The following is a 19,993-nucleotide window of genomic DNA, read 5'->3' on the forward strand; positions in this document are numbered from 1 at the left end:
ATCTGCATACCAGATAGGTATGGCAGTCCTAATGTGGTGGGTCATTCCATCCACCAAGAGAATTTAGAGCAGTTTACCAAGTATTGATCTTTAGGATATTCAAATATTCACTGGGAGCAGTAACGCAATTTGCTCTTCCAGTTTACTGCCTGTGACTTATTTTTTTTAGATAACTCAAAAGTCACATGATAATGACAGGATGGAAAAACAGTACTTTCTAGGGAATGCACTAGCCAACTACGTAACTCCATATCAAAGTTTTTTGATAGGACCAGAATGATTTCTCCTATGAAGCTCTTTGCTGATAATTTTGGTGAATCAAGTTCCATAGTTGCACCTAAAATGATGTTAAATACTGGAAGTTAATACTCTGGATATCCTTCTGCATTGTATATCTTCAGAGTGAATTACACTGTAGCCACATAGTGGCGTAGACATTCAGCTACTGCAGTTATGGAGTGAAGTATGAGCAACTGGGAACCTGCAGTGTTGAATCCAATTGGCTGTATATTATACTTTATTTTTTGTATTGTACTATGATATTTGTGTTTTTTTTTCCTCCTGGGTCATGACTAAAAAATATTTGGATACACACTCACCCAGTCAAACCAAGAATGAAAAAAAAACTATGGGTTTACTAGTTATGGAAGAAACTAATGAGTTATAATGCTCCTGTTGTTATGATCAAGAAGTGAAATCAAAACAAATCTACATACCTATGTCACTGAGTGTGAAATGGAAATATCCTGACGTTACTTCTCCAATCTTGTTTGAGACATTTACCCAAGCTGTATAATTCGATTCATAAGTCAGATGTTCAGAGATATGCGCAGAACCAAATATATTATTTTTATTTTCTTCTTTAAAATGTAATGAATGTGTGTTGTTTTTTAACCTGAAACAAATGGAAATACAAAGTTCAGTCAACAAAAATATTTTGGCTCTTTTAACCATCAGTTACTACATCAGCAAAATCATCTTAAGGATAATCATCCTAAGGATAATCTTTCTTTAACTGCACTGAATTTACCAAAGCTGTGCACACCACCTTAGTAATCTTAAACTTCTGAGCTTTAGAGGACCATGGTAGCAACAGACAGAATGCTGGGGTGCATGTTCTGGGAGATAGATGCCAGACACAAAGAAATAACTGTTGTAGTCTACTGAGCTCTGATCAGGTCACACCTTGAGTATTCTCTGCAGATTTGCAAGCCATACATGGAAAGTGGAGTCCAGAGGAAAGCCACTGTCAACCTGTGTCCCCATGTCTCATACCACACCTTCGGTGTGTGGTGGACTACCGCCTATGTGGTAGTTCACGGGCACTGAGTTTTTCCCATAGGGAATAACAATGCACTTTTTGGCATTGAGCTTAAGGCCATGGTTCTGGCACTAGTCATTGGTCTCAGTGAGGCCTTTTTGTAGGATGTCCACATCAGTTGGAGAATCAATAATGGTTCCCAGTTTGCAATCATCTGTGAACTTGGTCAACCAGAGTCCCTTTGTGTTGGCTTGAACTTCAGAGAAGTAGATGCCAAACAGGAGAGGACTCAGGACTGATCCCTGTGGGATATCACTTGTAACTGGTCGGTAATCAGATTTGGTGTCCGCTACTTTCACAGTGTGGGTTCTGTCAGTGAGCCAGTTGGCAACCCATCTTATGACATAGGGGTTTATGCCTAGTTTAGTGAGTCTGTCTATGATTCCTGAGTGAGGGATGGTGTCGAAGACCTTGGCAAGGTCTAGGTAGGCTGTGTGAACTACCTTGCCCTCATCCACAGCTCTGGTGACAGACTCAAAGAAGTCTATCAGGTTGAGCAGGCATGATCTACCTTTCACAATCCCAAACTGCGTGGGGTCCAGAGTTTGGAGATTCCCTTTGTGCCTATTTATAAGGTCCGTGATGATGCGCTCCATAGCCTTACATATCAGACTCGTCAAGCAAAAGGGGCAGTAGTTCCAAGGGTCTGTATTCACTCCCCCTTTGTGGAGTGGGATGACTGTAGCAGTGCGCCATTCAATAGGAACAAAGCCTGAGATGAGGCTGTGATTGAACAGGGTGCTCAGGTGTGGTGCCGGCTCTCTTTGTAATTCATGAAGAACACAGCCAGCCGATCCCGATCTATAATGCCTGACTAGCTTTTAAAATCCAGTATTGCATTTGCTGTCAGACCTAAGTAGTGTAGAGTTCCATGCAGCCAGGGTATAAACTGTAGCAACTGTTTGCTACAGTTTATAAGAAGATTTTTTTTTTTAACGAAAACATGAAAGCCATAGTACTCCATGCAGGTAGGGTATAAACTGTAGCAACTGTTTGTTGCATTTGTAGCAAACAGTTTGCTACAGTTTATGAAACAAATTTTTTTTCAACCAAAAATGAGCATTGTAGCACTCTGTGCAGGTAAGATATAAACTGTAGCAAGTGCTTGCTACATTTGAAGTAAGCAGTTTGCTACAGTTTAAAAGAAAAAATTACTATTCATTTTCTTTTTAATAAAATGTGTTCAAGGAGGGTCTGGAACTGGGGAGGAGGGAAAGGTGTTGAGTTGTGCATCTGACCACCTGGTTGGTAAGCCAGTAGAAGGAACATCCACTGGAGTCGGAGGTGGGGAGTGGTTCTATAATAAATGATCAGCTTAATACAGTAAAGTACTTTTTTTTTTTGTTAATTTGACGAGTGGGGGGGCTAGTTCATGGTACTGGCACAGAGCGCTGGTTGAGCCAGGTATGCTTCTGAACCAATGTGTCTGCATAACATCTAGGCAGTTTGCATCAGTCTCATGTATGGCACACATTTCATCTATATTACTAGTCCCTGAACAGTGACATTCCGCAGGGCCACAGAGTTCACAAGTGCAGGCATTGTGGTTAAATTTAATAATGTAAACAACTACATTTATAGTGTGCCCAAATGTATTAACACTTCACATTCATCAATAATCTGCTTTAGATGATACTTACAGGAGTCCTGGTTTAGGATACTTGAACAGAACCCACAGAACTTGAACTTAAGTGTAACATTGCACATGCAAAATCCCATAACATCATAGAACATGTGTTCAGTCTGCTCAAATCCTGTAACCCCATGATGGTGAGTTCTATAAAATTGATGCCCGTTATAACATGTCTGAGGAGCTGTACTCAGCCATAAGACTCATTAGGACATGGGAACAGCAGAGGCATTGTAATGTGATCACCAGAGGCACCATATTCCTGACCGTCTTCATGTATGGGGAGCATATTTCCCCAAATAGCATTGTATGTAGAAAACATTGTACCTCTCTTATCCAATTTTATGCTTGAGACTGTTGTTGCTACTTGAGGGTATTTGTCCAGTTCAGCTCAGTGAATATGTGTTTGCTGTTGTATATTTCTTCATTGTGAGGTATAGATGGTGGAGCCACTTAAAGTAATATACCAACTACATTTGATGTCTGTTTCTGAGGGGACTTGTTATGGGGATGGGAGTTACATTACACCATCTCACAGTAACTGCACACTACCTTGTGTGTCTCCCTGTCTAACTGTGTCATTTTGCATGCATAAGGGAAACATGCTTGTCAGCTGCCTGCCACACACTTAAGGCGATATATATCTGGGGCTGTGATTTGGTATCTATTGGTCTGGCATCTTGTCATATACTTGTCACAGCTGCCTGATATAACATTTCATTTTTCAGCATGAACAGGACATGACACTAATTGTATAGCCCTACTACAGGATGCAGAAGATTCTTGCAGCCAGCCATGGTTAGTTCCACTCTTTAATTCTGACATGGAATTTAAAGTTATTCAGTTCAGCATCAAGACAGAGTCATTAATGGTGAACTTCACATGGTATCTCAAGATGATAGATTTACTCAGTACGCACCTTCACCATATCCTGCCCTTTCTAAGGCTGTTGCCAGGCAGCATAAGGGAAATGAGGCTGGGAGTTCCTCAGTGGAAGGGGCTCTGGCCTCTCACCAACAGGTAGCCTAGCACCATTGTCTGACACGGACCAGCCACATCTGGTGCAGGAGATGGAGGCTGTAGTAGAAAAAGCAGTGAGCATGTGTATCATTTTTTCACTTACCTGGTGAGATGGGGGTTGAGCCCCACCGGGGATCTCGCTTCTGGCTCTAAGCATCCTGGCATCCAGGCATGACCTGCTCTGGGGACAGTGTCAGGTGGGGAGTTTGACTGGGGTGGTACACCTGTCAAAGAGCAATATAGGTGCCCTAAGGCAAGCTCAGGGAGGACAGAAACCTCCCATGGAGCAGAAGGGCAAAAGCTTGCTTGATCTTGATTTTCAGTATGAATACAGGCCATGAAAGTAAGGCCTCATGATCCTTCTGCCTTTTTGTGTTTTATGCAAGAGGTGTCAGAAAAGTTACCACAGGGATAACTGGCTTGTGGCAGCCAAGCATTCATAGTGATGTCACTTTTTGATCCTTCGATGTCAGCTCTACCTATCATTGTGAAGCAGAATTCACCAAGCATTGGATTGTTCACGCACTAATAGGTAACATGAGCTGGGGTTAGACCATCATGAGACAGGTTAGTTTTACCCTACTGATGATGTGTTGTTGCAATAGCATTCCTGTTCAGTACAAGAGGAACCACAGGTTCAGATATTTGGTGTAGGTACCTCCTGCAATGGATAGCAGATTTGTTCACCCAACTAGCTTCAACCATGGGGCCATGAGGAAGGGTGTGACTTATACCACTGGCCACTCTGATCCATTATATAGTGATGGATCACTGTGATGTACCTCTGGGCTGAGATGTTGGACAAGACACTAGCACTCATACTCCACACTATCTGCAGTTATGAGTGCTCTCTTCCTCTTGTGTCACGTCCCATTTTCTGTGCATTGTGTGCCCCTCCCCATCACTGTTTGTTAATCCTCTATTTGTGTCCATCTGTTGCAGGTTTCCCTATCTTAGTGTGTGCACAACCATTGTTCTGTGTGTGTATCTACCCCTATGAAATATCTTATCCCTTTTTCCTTATGTTGCTTTCCTTTTCAACTGTCCTAATCTTCTTTTCTCTGTATCTGAAGCAAAAGTAAGATCATATTTCTTCAAAAAACATTGTTCTACCAGCCTCCCCATTCTGCACAATCCCATATGATATCATTCTGTGTGACCGTCTGCTTTCTGCTTTTCCCTTTTCTTATTTCCTGTACACCTCTTTTTCCACTTTTAAGCATCTGATAGATATCTATATATGGGGACACCATAGCACTATAACTGCACATACTTATAGCTTTCTGTGGTACTTTGTAGCATCCTGTCCTCAGATGTGCTATCAAACACAGCCTAGTCACTACATGTTCTGCTATATTTTTGAGATGTAGTGACTGTGAGCTTTTGACTCTTGTGAGATCACACAATTTGATACTGGTATGTGAAAGAGTCATGTTGTGAGTTTCACTGCATGGCTGTGCCTATTTAGTTGTTGCTCTTTTCCTTTATGTACCCTGAATTGCAACTAACGTAATATATGTGGTGCCCGTTTCACTTTGGATATATAATGACACCCCATATTACCTTACAGTGCCTCATAGCTGTACAAACCTTGCACAGATGTGCAGTACATTTCTATGAATCCCAGCCAAAGTTACAGGCTTTGTAACTTATTTTGTTACCTGTAACCAAATTTGGGTTTATCTCCTGTTGAAGGATTCCTGTTTGTTAGAAAGCTTGAGCAGCTGTGAAACCTGTGTTATTCTAATAAAAATCACACTATCTATGTGTCCCAGTGTTAGCTGTAACCAAGAAATACCATAGTTTACCTGCTTCCTGCTGAAGCACAGCTTTCCTACAGATTTACCCAGTGAATTTAATTTCATTTATTCATTCAGTGTTTGTTCTTGCAGACTCCTGACTTGACAAAATTTATTTTTTTAATAGCAATAACCTCTAATGAACCACAGTGTCTTCTACCATCAAGTTTTCTTGTTGGTTCCATTTATATGAAAATATCCACAGAGGTTTCTCCATTTGTTATAACAGTGAACACAAATGAACATGTCTACACCTCATTCAGCTAATGAAAAAGTTGCATAGCTGTTTTTAGTGTACATTGTAGACTTGGTTATTAATAAAACCAACTTTAAATGAAGGCTGTAAATGATTTACCACAGGTAATATTTTGTTTTGATATGTGTGTGTCTTCCTTTTTCCCAGGTGCAGATAACGTTTCCATACTGTCCATACTGAATACAACGCAGGTTTGTAGGTACATCTGGAGGGTCTGAAAATAAGTGACAGCACATTTTTTATGCTCAGGCACACAGACAAAAATATTGGTAACTATAGCATACTTGGCATGCTGTCTTCAAGATCTGCAGTTTAAGAAAACAAGGATAAGATGCAGCAAATGTGCTATGAGATGACAAAAATGCATTTTGCATAACACAAATGATTAAATATGTCACTAACACAGAATGAATCACTTGCCAGTGCATTCTCAAAGGCACTGTCTTATTTTCTTAAAGTCTGCGCTACTGAAATTGAAAACAATGGGTTTGTTTTGCCTTGATGAAAGGTGATACCACATCACTGATGCACTTAAGACATCAGTAGGGCATCCTTTTATCTGCTGGTCACTGCTGACCTTACTAACCTAAGTAACTTTCTTTTAAAAGCACATTTCAGTTAAAGCTTCCAGGCTCTTTAGTTTTATTTTTATAGAATGTATCTGTATAGGTTTTTCATTGTACTACAATTTACTGATTCAAGTCTTTCTGGCAGTCTTGCTTCTATCTTCAGATTTACAAGTCGTCCCCCAATTAAATTCCTGTACTCAGTGTATTCTTCTGTCCCAACAAGCATTTGAATGATTTCCTCCCTAAATCTGCATATAATTTCATTACCATTTCTCTAGATTGTAATATACCAGATCCAGATATAGCCATCAAATTACCAGTCCAGTTCTGTAAATGTTTTCCTTCTTATTACTTAACAGAGTGTTTTTTGTTTTTGTAACTCAGCTGCCTCAAGCACAGTCCTGAAACTCTGCATTGCAAGTGGCTGCAGTTTTCCACTTAAACCATTAACCCACTTTTTATTTTTTGATGGTATTCTTTTATCTTGATGTTGTTTCTCTGGTTTGGAAAACAAATATTAAAGGTTCTCCATTAATATTTACAAGGTAAATTCCCCATTCTATTTACTTCCAGGTCTCTGTTACTCTTAATACTTGTTTTTAAACTCTAAGAATCTTTCATCCATTTCAGGCTATCATAGTGAAATTCTTCTTAAAACTTTCCACTCTGGTTTGAGGTCATTAAACTGTTCCCAGATTAAACTAGAACTTAACAAGGACATATAAAAATGTGTCTATGTGACATTACTTGTAATATAACAAAAGCATGTCATGTTATGCGCCATGTACAAGTATCAAGCAACAATGACCAAGAGGCCTATCAGAATCTCGGTCCATTAAACTACCTCATAGATTGCCAAGACATTATGCAGGAGATAAGTATCACTCATGAGCTCATGATGAGAGGTGAGAATTCTGAAAGGTGGCCAGCAGACATATCCCCATGGGTGAACATACTGAGTTATTTTTTATTAAAATTGAACAAAAATAAATGCTACCTCGCCAAAAAATTACCAAGCCTCTATCATTGTCCATAAATATAGTTTATTATAGTAAAATACTTAAAAAACAACAAAATTGTTTAGTGCTTTCATCCATTTATCATTTAGACTTCAATAGAACCAGCTGCATTAAAAAAGAACCATTTGAATAACCTCTGACCAGTTACACATACAGTGACATCACAAACATTTTAAAATAACACTTAAATAAAATATAATCCTATCCTCTTTAAAATAAATAAAGCTGTCAAAATTATATACAAAATATTAAATATTCCACTTGTATGTATAAAGTTCTACCTTTCTTAAAATGTTAATCTTAATCTGAAGAGTTGCAATCTATTTTTTTTTTTTGTGTTCAGATACATAAAAGTGATCTCACATTTTCTTCTGAAAATGTCATTTTGACTTGGAAGCCTTGCATTTTGCTGTTTGTCTGTTCAAACCCTCAACTTATACTTAAAGTTACAGTCAGGGTGTTCTCCTTTCATTAGTTTACCAATATAGTTCTGTTCTTGAATCTATTTTATTGTTTTTTTTTTTTTTTTTTTTTTTTTACTTCTGGCATACTCCTGCCACCTATACACAGTGTAACAGGCCTTTTAAAATATCTCATTTATGTTTGTATGATGGGTAATATGTGTTCTATAGTTTTCTTTTTCTGTAATTAGCTGCATTTTTTCCTTCAACAATTAAATTCTTTCCATGATTTCAGATTATGTATACCTCCAAATACCACCTTAAGATGAGCTATGTCACAGAAGTCCCAGGTGCTCATTTATCTCCTTCTAAGTAATCTATTGAGTCTGTTGTACTATTAACCAACTGCAGACCCTCTATTTTTTTATTTTATCAATTTAACAGGGTAAGCCCACTGGGCAAAGTGTCCCTTTTAAGGGGCAACTTGGGAGCACTGTCTGGGTAAGGAAAAAGAAGTGTACCTTTTGACCACAGGTAACAGCTCATTAACAGCTCAGATCCTTAAACCACTCCACTAAATGCCAGACTGCTCTCTCTACTATGACAATGTAATATTTCTTCTTCTACTCTCTAGGTCAAGATGTCCATATCAGAAATATATTTTATAGCTAATATTTTTAATTCATATTTTCTTGCTTTTAAATCTACAGAATTTACATTTCTTGGATGTTGCACTTTATGCATGCTTTTTTCCTGTGTCTTGTCATAACAACTGCTTCATTTAATATAAATGGTTTTAGAATGAGGTTTGGCTGGTTCTGTAGGCTTTGGTTATATGCATCTCCATCCTTCTCAGCTATTAAATGTAGAGGATGTAGTGAATGGTGTACTCTGCTTTGCACACATTTTGTATAACAAACTATTACTCAAGTTCTGGTGCTCTGGAGAAATATTTTTATCTTTTTGTATAATAATTTTCTCTTCAACAGAAGCTCAATACTTTACCTTTTTCAGATCATATTTTATAGTCAGACATATATTACTGAGTCTTAAATTGTGAAATGATCTGATGACCAGCTGACGAAGTTCAAGCAAACATCAAATGTTGCTGCTCTGTCATATGACTATAGTAAATGGACAGTGCACCATAGTTTTCTAGAATAGATTCACACTTTTAGAATGCATACAACATCATCAAATTAAACCTGGATATTATATGTCACTGTCATGAGCGCTATATAACAGCATGCGTATGCAGCAACATGATTTCAAAGCTACAGTTTACTGGATTGAGGATGTGAACTATATAGATAAACAAAATGTCACTGATACTTTACATATGATATCATCTTTAATGCATGCAAATAATTTTTCAAGTAGAATCATACTTACTGCCTGAAAAAATGTCAATCCCACAGACCAGCTTCATCGTACTCTGTCCACACTTCTCTTTACAAACCACTGTGTTAGTACCAGCAACAGCCTTTATTTCTACTGTTGTTGAATTAGAAGTTACAATGTTTTTTGATGAAACAATCATTTCACCCCGAAAGAAGGCTACCTGGCATGATGACATGTGATCTCCGAGTGAGCAGGTTACGTTGACTTTTGACCCAATAGGCACAGTCATTTCTTTGGGGACACATGAACCTTCACCTTTGACACTCTCTAAAACATAATAAGTTACACAAGTAAGATAGATAATATCAAGGAATGGCCACAATGTAATCATTAATACTTTATAATAAGACTTCAAATACTTTATAATCTGTTTCACTAGAGAATAAATCAGTTTTAGATAATAAAACTAAATGACAACATAAATACGTATAAAACACAAACAATATGAGCAACAAAAGATCTAACACTAGTTATTCTTTTCTGAATTTTAAATTCTGAAAGCACATTTGTTTATTTTAACTAGGGTGATTACAAAAGCAGAAAATAAAAATCAGCTGTCTGCACACAACTGTGTGCATATTTAGTTTCAGAGTTGCAACAGTCTCATTTGTTGTGCCGCATCTAACAACAGACTCAACAATGCCTGATGCTCAGTACTGCTAAGATACTTTTCATCTTTTACATGTTGTGTGACTTAAAAGGTCTAGCCAGCTTTACAATCCTAAAAGGATTAAATGAAATAGAACATTGAAATAAGGGCAAATAATAAACAGGAATCTGATGCAGAAGAAAGAACACTAAACAATGAATAAAACTCATTGCACTTCCTTAAATAAACTTAAACAAGATATAAACAAGTAAATATACTTGACAAATGAATTATCCATTTGGCCACATACAGATATGTCTTTTCAGTAGTGACTGAGTAATACACGTTAACTTGCACAAAAAGATAGTTTTGGCTCAACATGAATGTGACAGAACCATCTTTGTGTTGAAGGGCACTTCTTTAGTGTGGGTGCTAATATAGTGAGTACTCAGCCATTCCATGATTCAAGCCTTGGGTAAAAGAAGGAAATCAAGAAGCTGTTTGATTTTTATTGTTTCTTAAATATTTTATTCAATTTTAAAATTAACAAACAGTTGAAGTATATAGAAATTTGAGATGCTTTGTTGTGTCATTAGGTACCCATTTTTATCATGTGATATAATTTAATGAAAAGACTTTGAGTGTTGAGTTGAACAACATTGCTGTTTCTATTTTTTAATAACATTTACTCTTTTCAAGATTTGTATGTTTGTTTGGCACTTATTCTTTTGATCTGATTTTTTAGAAAAGGGTCAGGAAACTGAACATATTTTCAGGCTACTATTCAAGTAACTTTCCATAGATGCTTGAAGTGAATTAACTAAATGTACAATAAGTGATGGTAATAAAATTAGCACCTCCAATAGGAGACATAATTTGGGGAATGAAATTAGCAACTTTTCTGAGAGACACACAATATAAAGAGGACTTCTGGCATGTAACAAAAATGTCTTGTGGAAAAGCTGTTACAAATGGTGCTCATGGGATGTATGTCACAGAAAGTGCATGGCCTTTAATCATCAAAAAGGAAAAAAAGCTTTGAAAACAGTTTAGAGAATTGATGTATTTAAGAGAAATAACTGTTAATATATACAACAATGGAAAATATTTCAACCCCCTGAAGTTTCAATGACAAATTTGCTGTTTATTTATGTTTGCTTAGAACTTAAGCTCTTTTAACAATGTCTTATTTTGGTTGGGCAAATATGTGTCAGAGTGGAGCAACCTAACCAGTTTTTGATACAGCAGCTTTTATACACTGTTAGAAATATAAAACAGGCAATATGAAGCATTACTTGCCAGGCACTTTTAGATTAAAATATGGTGTCCTATACATGCAATCACAGAAACCCATGCTGCTTTACAAAATTCAGGTAATATAAACAGTACATCAGCACTTAAATAACCTCACCCTGTTATGCTATTTCTTCTCAGTATGCCATCAGCTTTTGCCTAAGAAGAAAATGAATCAGTATTTTAAGAGGGGGTAAAGCCCCCACATCACCTATGCAGTGCGTTGCATCTCCACTCTCCCAGCTACTTATTATAAGCAACTCTGAAATCACTGTATCTTAGCAGAAAGGAGCATTTATCCCATTACATTTACTATGTCTAGTCAAAAATGATCACTTCTTGGCCATATAGTAAGTTGGTTGATTGTATGTTTCAATCACCAAGGCACTAAGCTAGTCAAACTTTAAATGCATTCCATCTGTAGCACTGCTTTCTTTATAGTGAAAAGATAAAATCATTTCCTGACAAATTAACGATTATGAGTCCTACACCGGGGGAAATATTCAACTAATAGGTGTCCCTGAATTCTGGGAGACAATTTTAACTTAGCCAGATATGGTATATTGAATTTTGGCATACTTTATGGATATACCAAATGACCAAATAAGGAATATGGAGTATGACTGGATAAGCATGATAACTGCTAGTTACCACCCACATAATGATAACATTTCTGAGGCCAGCTGATAAAGACAAAGAAAAAGGATATTTGAATATAAAGGATTGAGGTACTTATCCTTTGTTGATCAGGTTAGTCCCACTAGACTAATGGCCTCTTTTCAGGATAGACTCAATGTGGCATGTATGCTGCTAGGGGAAGTTTAGCCAGTGCATGGTGGAACTTGCCCTACTCTTTTCAACAGGTGCCATGGGATCTTTCTGATCTGAACAAACACACTGAAGAAGGGTGTGATGTCCAGATAATATCTCACCGGACTGCCAGAATTAATGTGACATCTCCCACTATCCTGGGTTAGTAACTAAGGAGCCTCAGTCCTCACTACTGACTCCAGTGTAAGACTGTCATGTAAACAGGAGTCATATTTAACAATTTTCTCCTAAAAGCACAACAGGAACACACTCTATAGCCTTTGTCTGGACTGTATACTTCTGTCCACCCGAAATATAACTCCTTATTACACACTTCAGAAAAAAGTATCCCAGTTTAACACCTCTAATACATTCATACTTACTGTAAATAAATTAAATCTCACACATTCAAATCCTTCTGGGAAAGCCTGTGTCCCTTCTCCAAAATAATATGGTAATGTTGTCACCAGTTGGACCCCGGGATTCATGAAGCTTGCGCCAGGCGGTATAACGCCAAATATGGCCATCGAGCGATTCAGGTACGATCCAATTCCACGTGCACTACCGGCATACACCAGAACTGCACAGCCCTTGGCTTAGGTATGCTAATCACCCAATGCGCAGTGCCGCACCATGCAAATGAAGGTACATAGCGATTCATGAAGTGGTGCAGGCGTAGCGTAAGCCCACGGAAATGTAAACCAAAAAACATGGTTTACATTTTCCCAAACAGAACATTGAAGCTATGGAAGCAGACCAGACTCATGTATTACAAAGTTAACATATGCCAATGGCTAAATACACAGCCAATGGCATAAGAAAAGATGCACAACACCTAAAAAACAACATTTAATGTCATGTCCACAGTAACGCAAAGTACAACCACAGGGCATGTGTATGCAAACTGGAACACAAAGAAAATATATACAAATGTCATAAAATCGCAATGTAATACAAATCAGGATTTCACCATAATAAGCAATGGTATGCATGGTACACCACAACCAAGGTGCAAGGGTTGCTAAGGGTCTGTGACAGTGTTCGCCGTGGTAACTATGAATTAGTAGTCAATGCCATGAAAATGAGGCAGGTAATACTGAATCTCAAACGTCCCACCGGATTAAGGATGTACCATACAGCGCAGCGCTATAACACCGAGGAGTGGCTCAGAGGTATACATGACATCAGCAGTGGGGTGTGCCACTGTAGCTGTAAGAACATTGGAGCAATGCAAATCTGGCCTGGCCGTTGCTAAGCAAAGCCGCAGGACAGGGGTGGGGAGGTAGGTATAGCATCATTTAGCTGAGAGCACATATGGTGCCCGAAAGCGCATGTGTACAGGGATGAAAATGTGCCCGAAACCCGGTAAGCGGATGCACGTGCCGTGAACCATAGAGCACAAACAGGAAGGTCAGGGGAAGAAAAGAAGGAAATGCTGCAGTAGGGTAATTGGAGTACAACTGAGCAATTAACACCTATTAACTCACAGCGGGCAATCGACGGCAGCTGACAAGTCTGCTCGCAGAAACCTGCAGAACAGGATAGGGGAGGTGTCGGACTGCAAAGAAAGGAGAACTGTCATAGCAGAGCAAAGCAAACCTACAGTATACCAGCAATAGAACACATTACGGAAGATAAGCCAGGTCTAAGAAAGTACAAATGAAAGCAGGCTGCAGGATGCATGCCAGAAAATGGTAGGTGAAACGTGAAGAAATGTAAAGGGGAGGGCAAGAGGTAATCCCAAGGCAGCCAAATGTAATTCAACACCAAAGGCACCACAATAGTAGTTCCTGTAGTAAAACACATAAGATACCTTGTAGCTACGATCATACATACACACCCTATGACATCATCGGTGTTCACAGTACAATAGTATAAAGTGTGAAAGCACCCTACACACACCTGTGTATTCCCAAACACTGCACCATAGGTGTAAACACACAGGGAACTTTTAAAATGTACATGTTGGGAGCTGCCATAGCTGTGATTCATCACCATGTGTTAGAGACTGAAGGTGTTGTGGAGGATGATGCTGGCAACCACCGCAGGCCCCAGAGGAGGAGAAGAGTGTTCAGACCAAGGGTAACCTACCAGGAGCTACATGATCTGGAAATAGTAGAGTGTTACAGGGTGGACAGGGACATCTTACAGCAAATAGTTGAGCTGTGCCGGCCACACCTGAGAACCAGAAACAACAGAGGGGAACCCATCCCAGTGGACACGAAGGTATGTGTAAGCTTGCAAATACTAGCCACAGGTACCTTTCAAAGGCCAACTGGAGATATAATGGGATCTCACAGGCATCAGCATCCAGGGTACTACACCAGTTCCTGGATACCATGTTACCACATCCCAATGAGCATATATACTTCCCCCGAACTCAGGAGGAGTTGGCCAGAAATATGCGTCACTTCCACCATGTGGCACACTACCTAGAGGTACTGGGTGGGATAGACTGCACGCACATACATATCAAGTCACCACCTGGTGAGCATGGTAGGTGCTACATAAACCGCAAGGGATTCCACTCCATCAACTGCCAGGTCGTGTGCAATGCCCAGGGCATTATCATGAATGTGCGTGCTGGCAGCCCTGAAAGCTACCATGACTCCCATATCTGGCATGCCTCACAGCTGTATCAGGTATTTGTCAGGGGGGACATCCCACATGGCCACTTTGTGGGGGATGCTGGCTATGCACTGGAGCCGTGGATGATGACTCCCATCAGAAATGCACACACACCCATGCAAGAACGCCATAATGAGGCACACGACAAACCAGAATCATCATAGAGCGTGTGTTTGGGATGCTGAAATCATGGTTCTGTTGCTTGGACACATCTGGTGGAGCCTTGCAGTACTCTCCAGGCACGTGTGCCCACATCTTCATAGTATGTGCCATGCTACATAATATGATCCTGCGGAAACAGCTGCAGCAGGGACAAAATGGTGAAGGCCCTCATAGCCCACCGCAATTGCCAAGGCCATCACAGGCACAGAGGGATTCAGACCATGAACACGCTGTGCCAGACCCAGTAGGCAGACGGATGTGTGCCCAATATGCCTATGCCTTGGCAAAGAGGGAACATATAGCACATACTCTGACAGTGTAGGCCCCTATGGACTGACATACCTCTCCACCTGCGCACACAGTAAAATGGATGGCACACACACATGACCACCTGTAAATTGTAATGTATAGATGGCCTACTGTGTAAATCCTACATAGGCAGCCCTCAAACATTGTACACACAACAGCTATTGGAACAAGGAATGTCAACACCTGAACAGTACATGCACCTATCGGCATATGTTGGTGCTGTGTGTATAGGTTCCTAGGTACATCGGTAGGTACACGCCCGATTGTCAGAGGCCATACACCAAATGAGGCAAACAGTGTCTGCTGTCACCACACCATTGAGTAACCAACTGTTGCTCAGTGGAGCAGAGGCAATCACGGGATCACATGTGTGTAAGCACTGTTCTCCACACACTCTGCACGGATTCCCTGCTGCGTTAATGAGGGGCTCCACATAATGTAATCATGGATGTCATGTCAAGGCATGGGGTGTACCCATGACAGGTATCCGTCACCCATGCATGCTCCACCTACAGTCGTTTCAAGGTGTAGCACATTATCGTGTGTGGCTCACTGTGATATACATACCCAATGCTGGAGCACATCCAGTAAACATCATATGGACATACCATTAATTGGACTCATCCATATGTAAACTAACTGAGTTACCCATGTGATTGCAGTATGGAGTAACAGCCGTAATATACTCCACATACAAAACGCCATAACACGTGTACAAATCCCAGATGCCCAAGTGGTAAATGCAGTGACCGTCGTGCATGTTCCCGGTCCCACGTCCTGCAAGGGATGTAACATAATCCCAAAGGCACGAATAATGCATGTTGGATGCAGGTCATCAGATCATGTTTAGCACACGTTAGCGGGAATATGCGTTGCCCAGTGCATCGTTTAAATATGACTATATGGATATGCGTGAAACAGGGCTAAGCTTCTCTGAATATTACGCAGATCATGGTCAATGATGTCCAGAACAGGTGATACCAGCATTATTCACCCCTGTACTAATAGTGCCTGCTCTGAAGGGAAAAACAACCACTGCCAGGAGTAGAACACGCAATCATGTATACAATCACCTAACACTATGGTAGCCAAGATGTACCTGCGGCAGGTGTGTAATGTGACAGGTTCAAACACAAATGTGTGGAGTCCAGGAAACAGTATACACCAGCAAGTACACAATGAAAGGTGTATTCTGCCTGTCACTCTCTCTGTCAGATATATATATATATATATATATATATATATATATATATATATATATATATATATACATACATATATTTAATACGGATAGAAAGGGTGATAGAGAGATATATGTTGATATATACGGATTCACCGATATCTGCAACTATATAGATAGGTCAACGATATGTACACAACCATGGAGGTACAATTAAATAGGATACGGCCAACTATGGAATGTGTCATACCGACACGCGTAACCACGAGGCTTAAAGACCGAAAGAACACAGTACCAGAACACTAGAACCGTGAGTAATATTATCATGATATGAAGGGACATTTAGTTACCGCTGCCTGTGTTGTGGTCCACATAGGTACTGTGTTCAACTGTGTTTGTGATTGCTGTAGTCTGTGTATGTGTGTGTTGAGAGTGCCGTGTCCGTGTCCATGTGACTGTAATGTGTGTGTGTGCCTGCATCGTGTGTCTGTTAGTGCCAACTAGGAGGTAGATCATTACGGTAGGTGTGGTTATAGCTAGCCGTAGGCATACGGTTACCACCTGTCCCACATTAGGAGGGACAGCCCCTCCCTGGGCAGTTATGTCCTGACATAAAACATTAAAAAGGCCAAATGTCTGAGATTGTAGGACATTATTATGTCCCATATATTATGTAATAGTTGCATTAAATATTTATACCTGTATGTAAGAAACATAAATGTTACATGCAATATGATAAGGAGCCAAAGTCCTACAACAATAAGTATGTATTGAGGATAAAAGTATGTGCTATCCTGTGTACTGACCATGGGTATGTGTCGGCCTGTAAACTCCAATGTGTGTCCTGCAAGTGTCCCACAATGGCCATCTGAAAAGGTGGCAACCCATGCCAATGAGGTTCAGTTACCAACACAACTGCAATGAGTGCAAATATCTGGGACAGAAATACACGGGACAGCTGTCATTTAGTAACATTCCTTTACATATCGCTGTAATTCCAGAGGTATGGAAGTATCTACCTCACCTTCATACTATATAGAAACCAATTAACAACGGCCCAATGTATATGCCCGTAACAAAAGTCTACTAACTGATAGGTATTTAATAAGGAACCCACACACATATATGGAATATGTAGAAATGCAAGCCCCACAAACCTGTATATGCTACGTACACCCACCTACATCCCCCACACACGAAACTATAGCAATACAGACTGTAATTACAGCACAAACATCCAGTCAGTCAATTACATCTGCAGAAGCGTTAACATACCTTGTGAGAGACACATTTTAAGGGCGTAATGTGAAATCATAGCCATTGTATAATGGAACAAACGACAATGTTACAGGTTTTGTTTGCAATAGTCCCTTATCAGACGGTTGGGATGACAGTTACACTCACATGTAGAACCACATACTCTAACCGTCACACACAATCCACGGGGGACATGAATCCAAACTATCCATGTCTCTACACATAGTTGCAATTACACACAACAAAACACAATACAGCCGTCTCCTCGAAGGTATGGCAAATGGGCAATGCCCAAGTGGAGAATTCAATTATACCCCACTGTTGCCACGTAATTGGTGAATGAAGTAGCTGCACAGCTGATGTGCAAGTAATAATTCACTCAGGAACACCAATTGGCAGCAGGAAACCACATGTTACAGGTATTGACGTATATAAGGGTGACTTGCCAGACATTCAAACCATATGCTCATACCATAGAACTGTTTAAACAGTGTAAGAGAGATAGTTACGAAAGTCCAGAATGATAACAAGGTATGTAGAATACTCAGTATGTAAGTGTATGTATAGCATGTTTTGTATTAATTATGTTAGTGTATGTATAGCCTATTTTGTATTAATTAAAAGTGTCCGCAATGCATAAAGTGGGAAAAGGTATTATGTAGTGATGTCTTGCTGAGCATAGTAACGCTTGTAAAAATTGTGTCCTGCAGTGGGCCACAAGGTAAACATCACAGACACCACAAGGGATGCTACATGAGGGCTTTAAACAGACCAATTCCATACCACCCACCATCAGTGGTAGGGTATGTCCAACAAGTACGTGCCATAGCAGGGGATAGTATATGTTGATATACTGTCACATTAAGCATGTGTATGGGCATATAACGACAATGACATGTCTAAGGTGGTCCCGCTGTGCAAGTATGCTTTGCATTATGGGATAATATGTGTAATGTACAGTATTGTAGGTAGATATATCAGATATTATACACAGCACAACAGGCATATCATGCATATCAAAGGTATCGTCTATTGGCATGTACAATATACAATAACAGGATACATATGGCTTGTAGTCACAGGACACTGTAACAGCATGATAGCTAATCTAAATGGAAGAACTACTCAATTAACCATGCACACAGGGCATGTAATAGCTTCACAGGTTCATAGCGGGGTACTATGCAGTCTGGCAAGTCTATATGTAAGCCCAACTACAGTGTTTACACCAGCGGCACCTCTAGGGTAGTGTCCTGTGAACAGCAGAGCCATGTGTTACCTGCACCTCTGCACAGTACAGCCACTGCAGTGATCCCTGGCGTACATGAATGTCTCCCATCCACCAAGTGAGGCATCACATGAACAGTGCTACTGAGTGTCCCTGCGTGATGTACATAGGAATCATGTTCCAAAGCATGGTGAGTGTCTGGTTTGGGAATGTAACCCTCAAGCACATCCCACTCATTGTTGCGTGTGCACATATCCATGAGCATGTTGCTTACAGTGGCTTTTGCTTATGTCGCTATGTGGAGTATATCCATGAATATTGTTGTGGACATGGGCCCTGTCTGTTCAGCAGAGGTCACCCCTGAGTATGTAGTATGCAAATGTGTGCAGACATGGTGTCCATAGTTCTGCTGCATACGTTAACCGGGCCGGAGCTCAATAAATGTCATGGCGTGTTAATGTTGTGGTATGCAAAGCGTAGCTGTTCTGTAAGGTACACCCTAAATGGGTGTTGTACCCTTGAATGTGTGTATACGTCTGGAGTTCAGAGGTACAATGGGTGCCTATGTTCCAGCTGCTACAAACCCAGTACAGATAAGTGTGGCCACATAGAAGGATATCCACGCCACAGTGGCAATATGGTTATCAAAGGAGTGGGTGTGACATAATGTGTACTACGATCACGTACAATGTGACATGTATGTAGGGGACTACCACCTATGTGATAGTCAGTGGGTGAATGGTGTAATGCAAAGCAAAGGGGATGTTCATGCACCTTGTGTCATGCAGCTTGAGGCCATGATATTGATATCAGGTATCCGTCACAGTGACACCCTTATGGAGGGAGTCAGTATCAGCTGGTGGATCAATCATGGTGCTTTGTATGCAGTTGTCTAGAAAGGTAGTCAGAGAAAGTCCCTCTGTGCTAGCCTGTACCTCAGGGAAGCATATACCGAACATGAGGGGCCCTATGACTGAGGACTGTGGTACGCCAAGTGTAACTAAAATACAGTAGGTACTATGCTATGCTACCCTCATTGTGTGTGTCCTGTCCGTGAGCCACTTTGCATAACATCCTGAGACATGGGGATCGATGTGCAGGTGGATGGGAAAAATGGGAAT

The 19,993-nt window shown here is 40.2% G+C and overlaps 1 protein-coding gene across 1 annotated transcript in view; it reads right to left on the reverse strand.

Moving 5' to 3' along the window:
* IL12RB2 (interleukin 12 receptor subunit beta 2) overlaps window positions 1-19,993 on the reverse strand; it is a 581,203-nt gene that overhangs the window by 425,997 nt on the left and 135,213 nt on the right. The window contains exons 3-5 of the mRNA XM_044085599.1: window positions 9,408-9,683; window positions 6,126-6,240; window positions 717-895 (exon numbers count right to left, since the gene is read on the reverse strand). Coding sequence (XP_043941534.1) covers window positions 717-895; window positions 6,126-6,240; window positions 9,408-9,683 — 570 coding nt within the window. The remainder of the gene's footprint in view (window positions 1-716; window positions 896-6,125; window positions 6,241-9,407; window positions 9,684-19,993) is intronic.

This window comes from Protopterus annectens, chromosome 10.part0 (assembly GCF_019279795.1).
Source record: "Protopterus annectens isolate FY-2018-M chromosome 10.part0, PAN1.0, whole genome shotgun sequence".
Taxonomy (NCBI): domain Eukaryota; kingdom Metazoa; phylum Chordata; order Ceratodontiformes; family Protopteridae; genus Protopterus; species Protopterus annectens.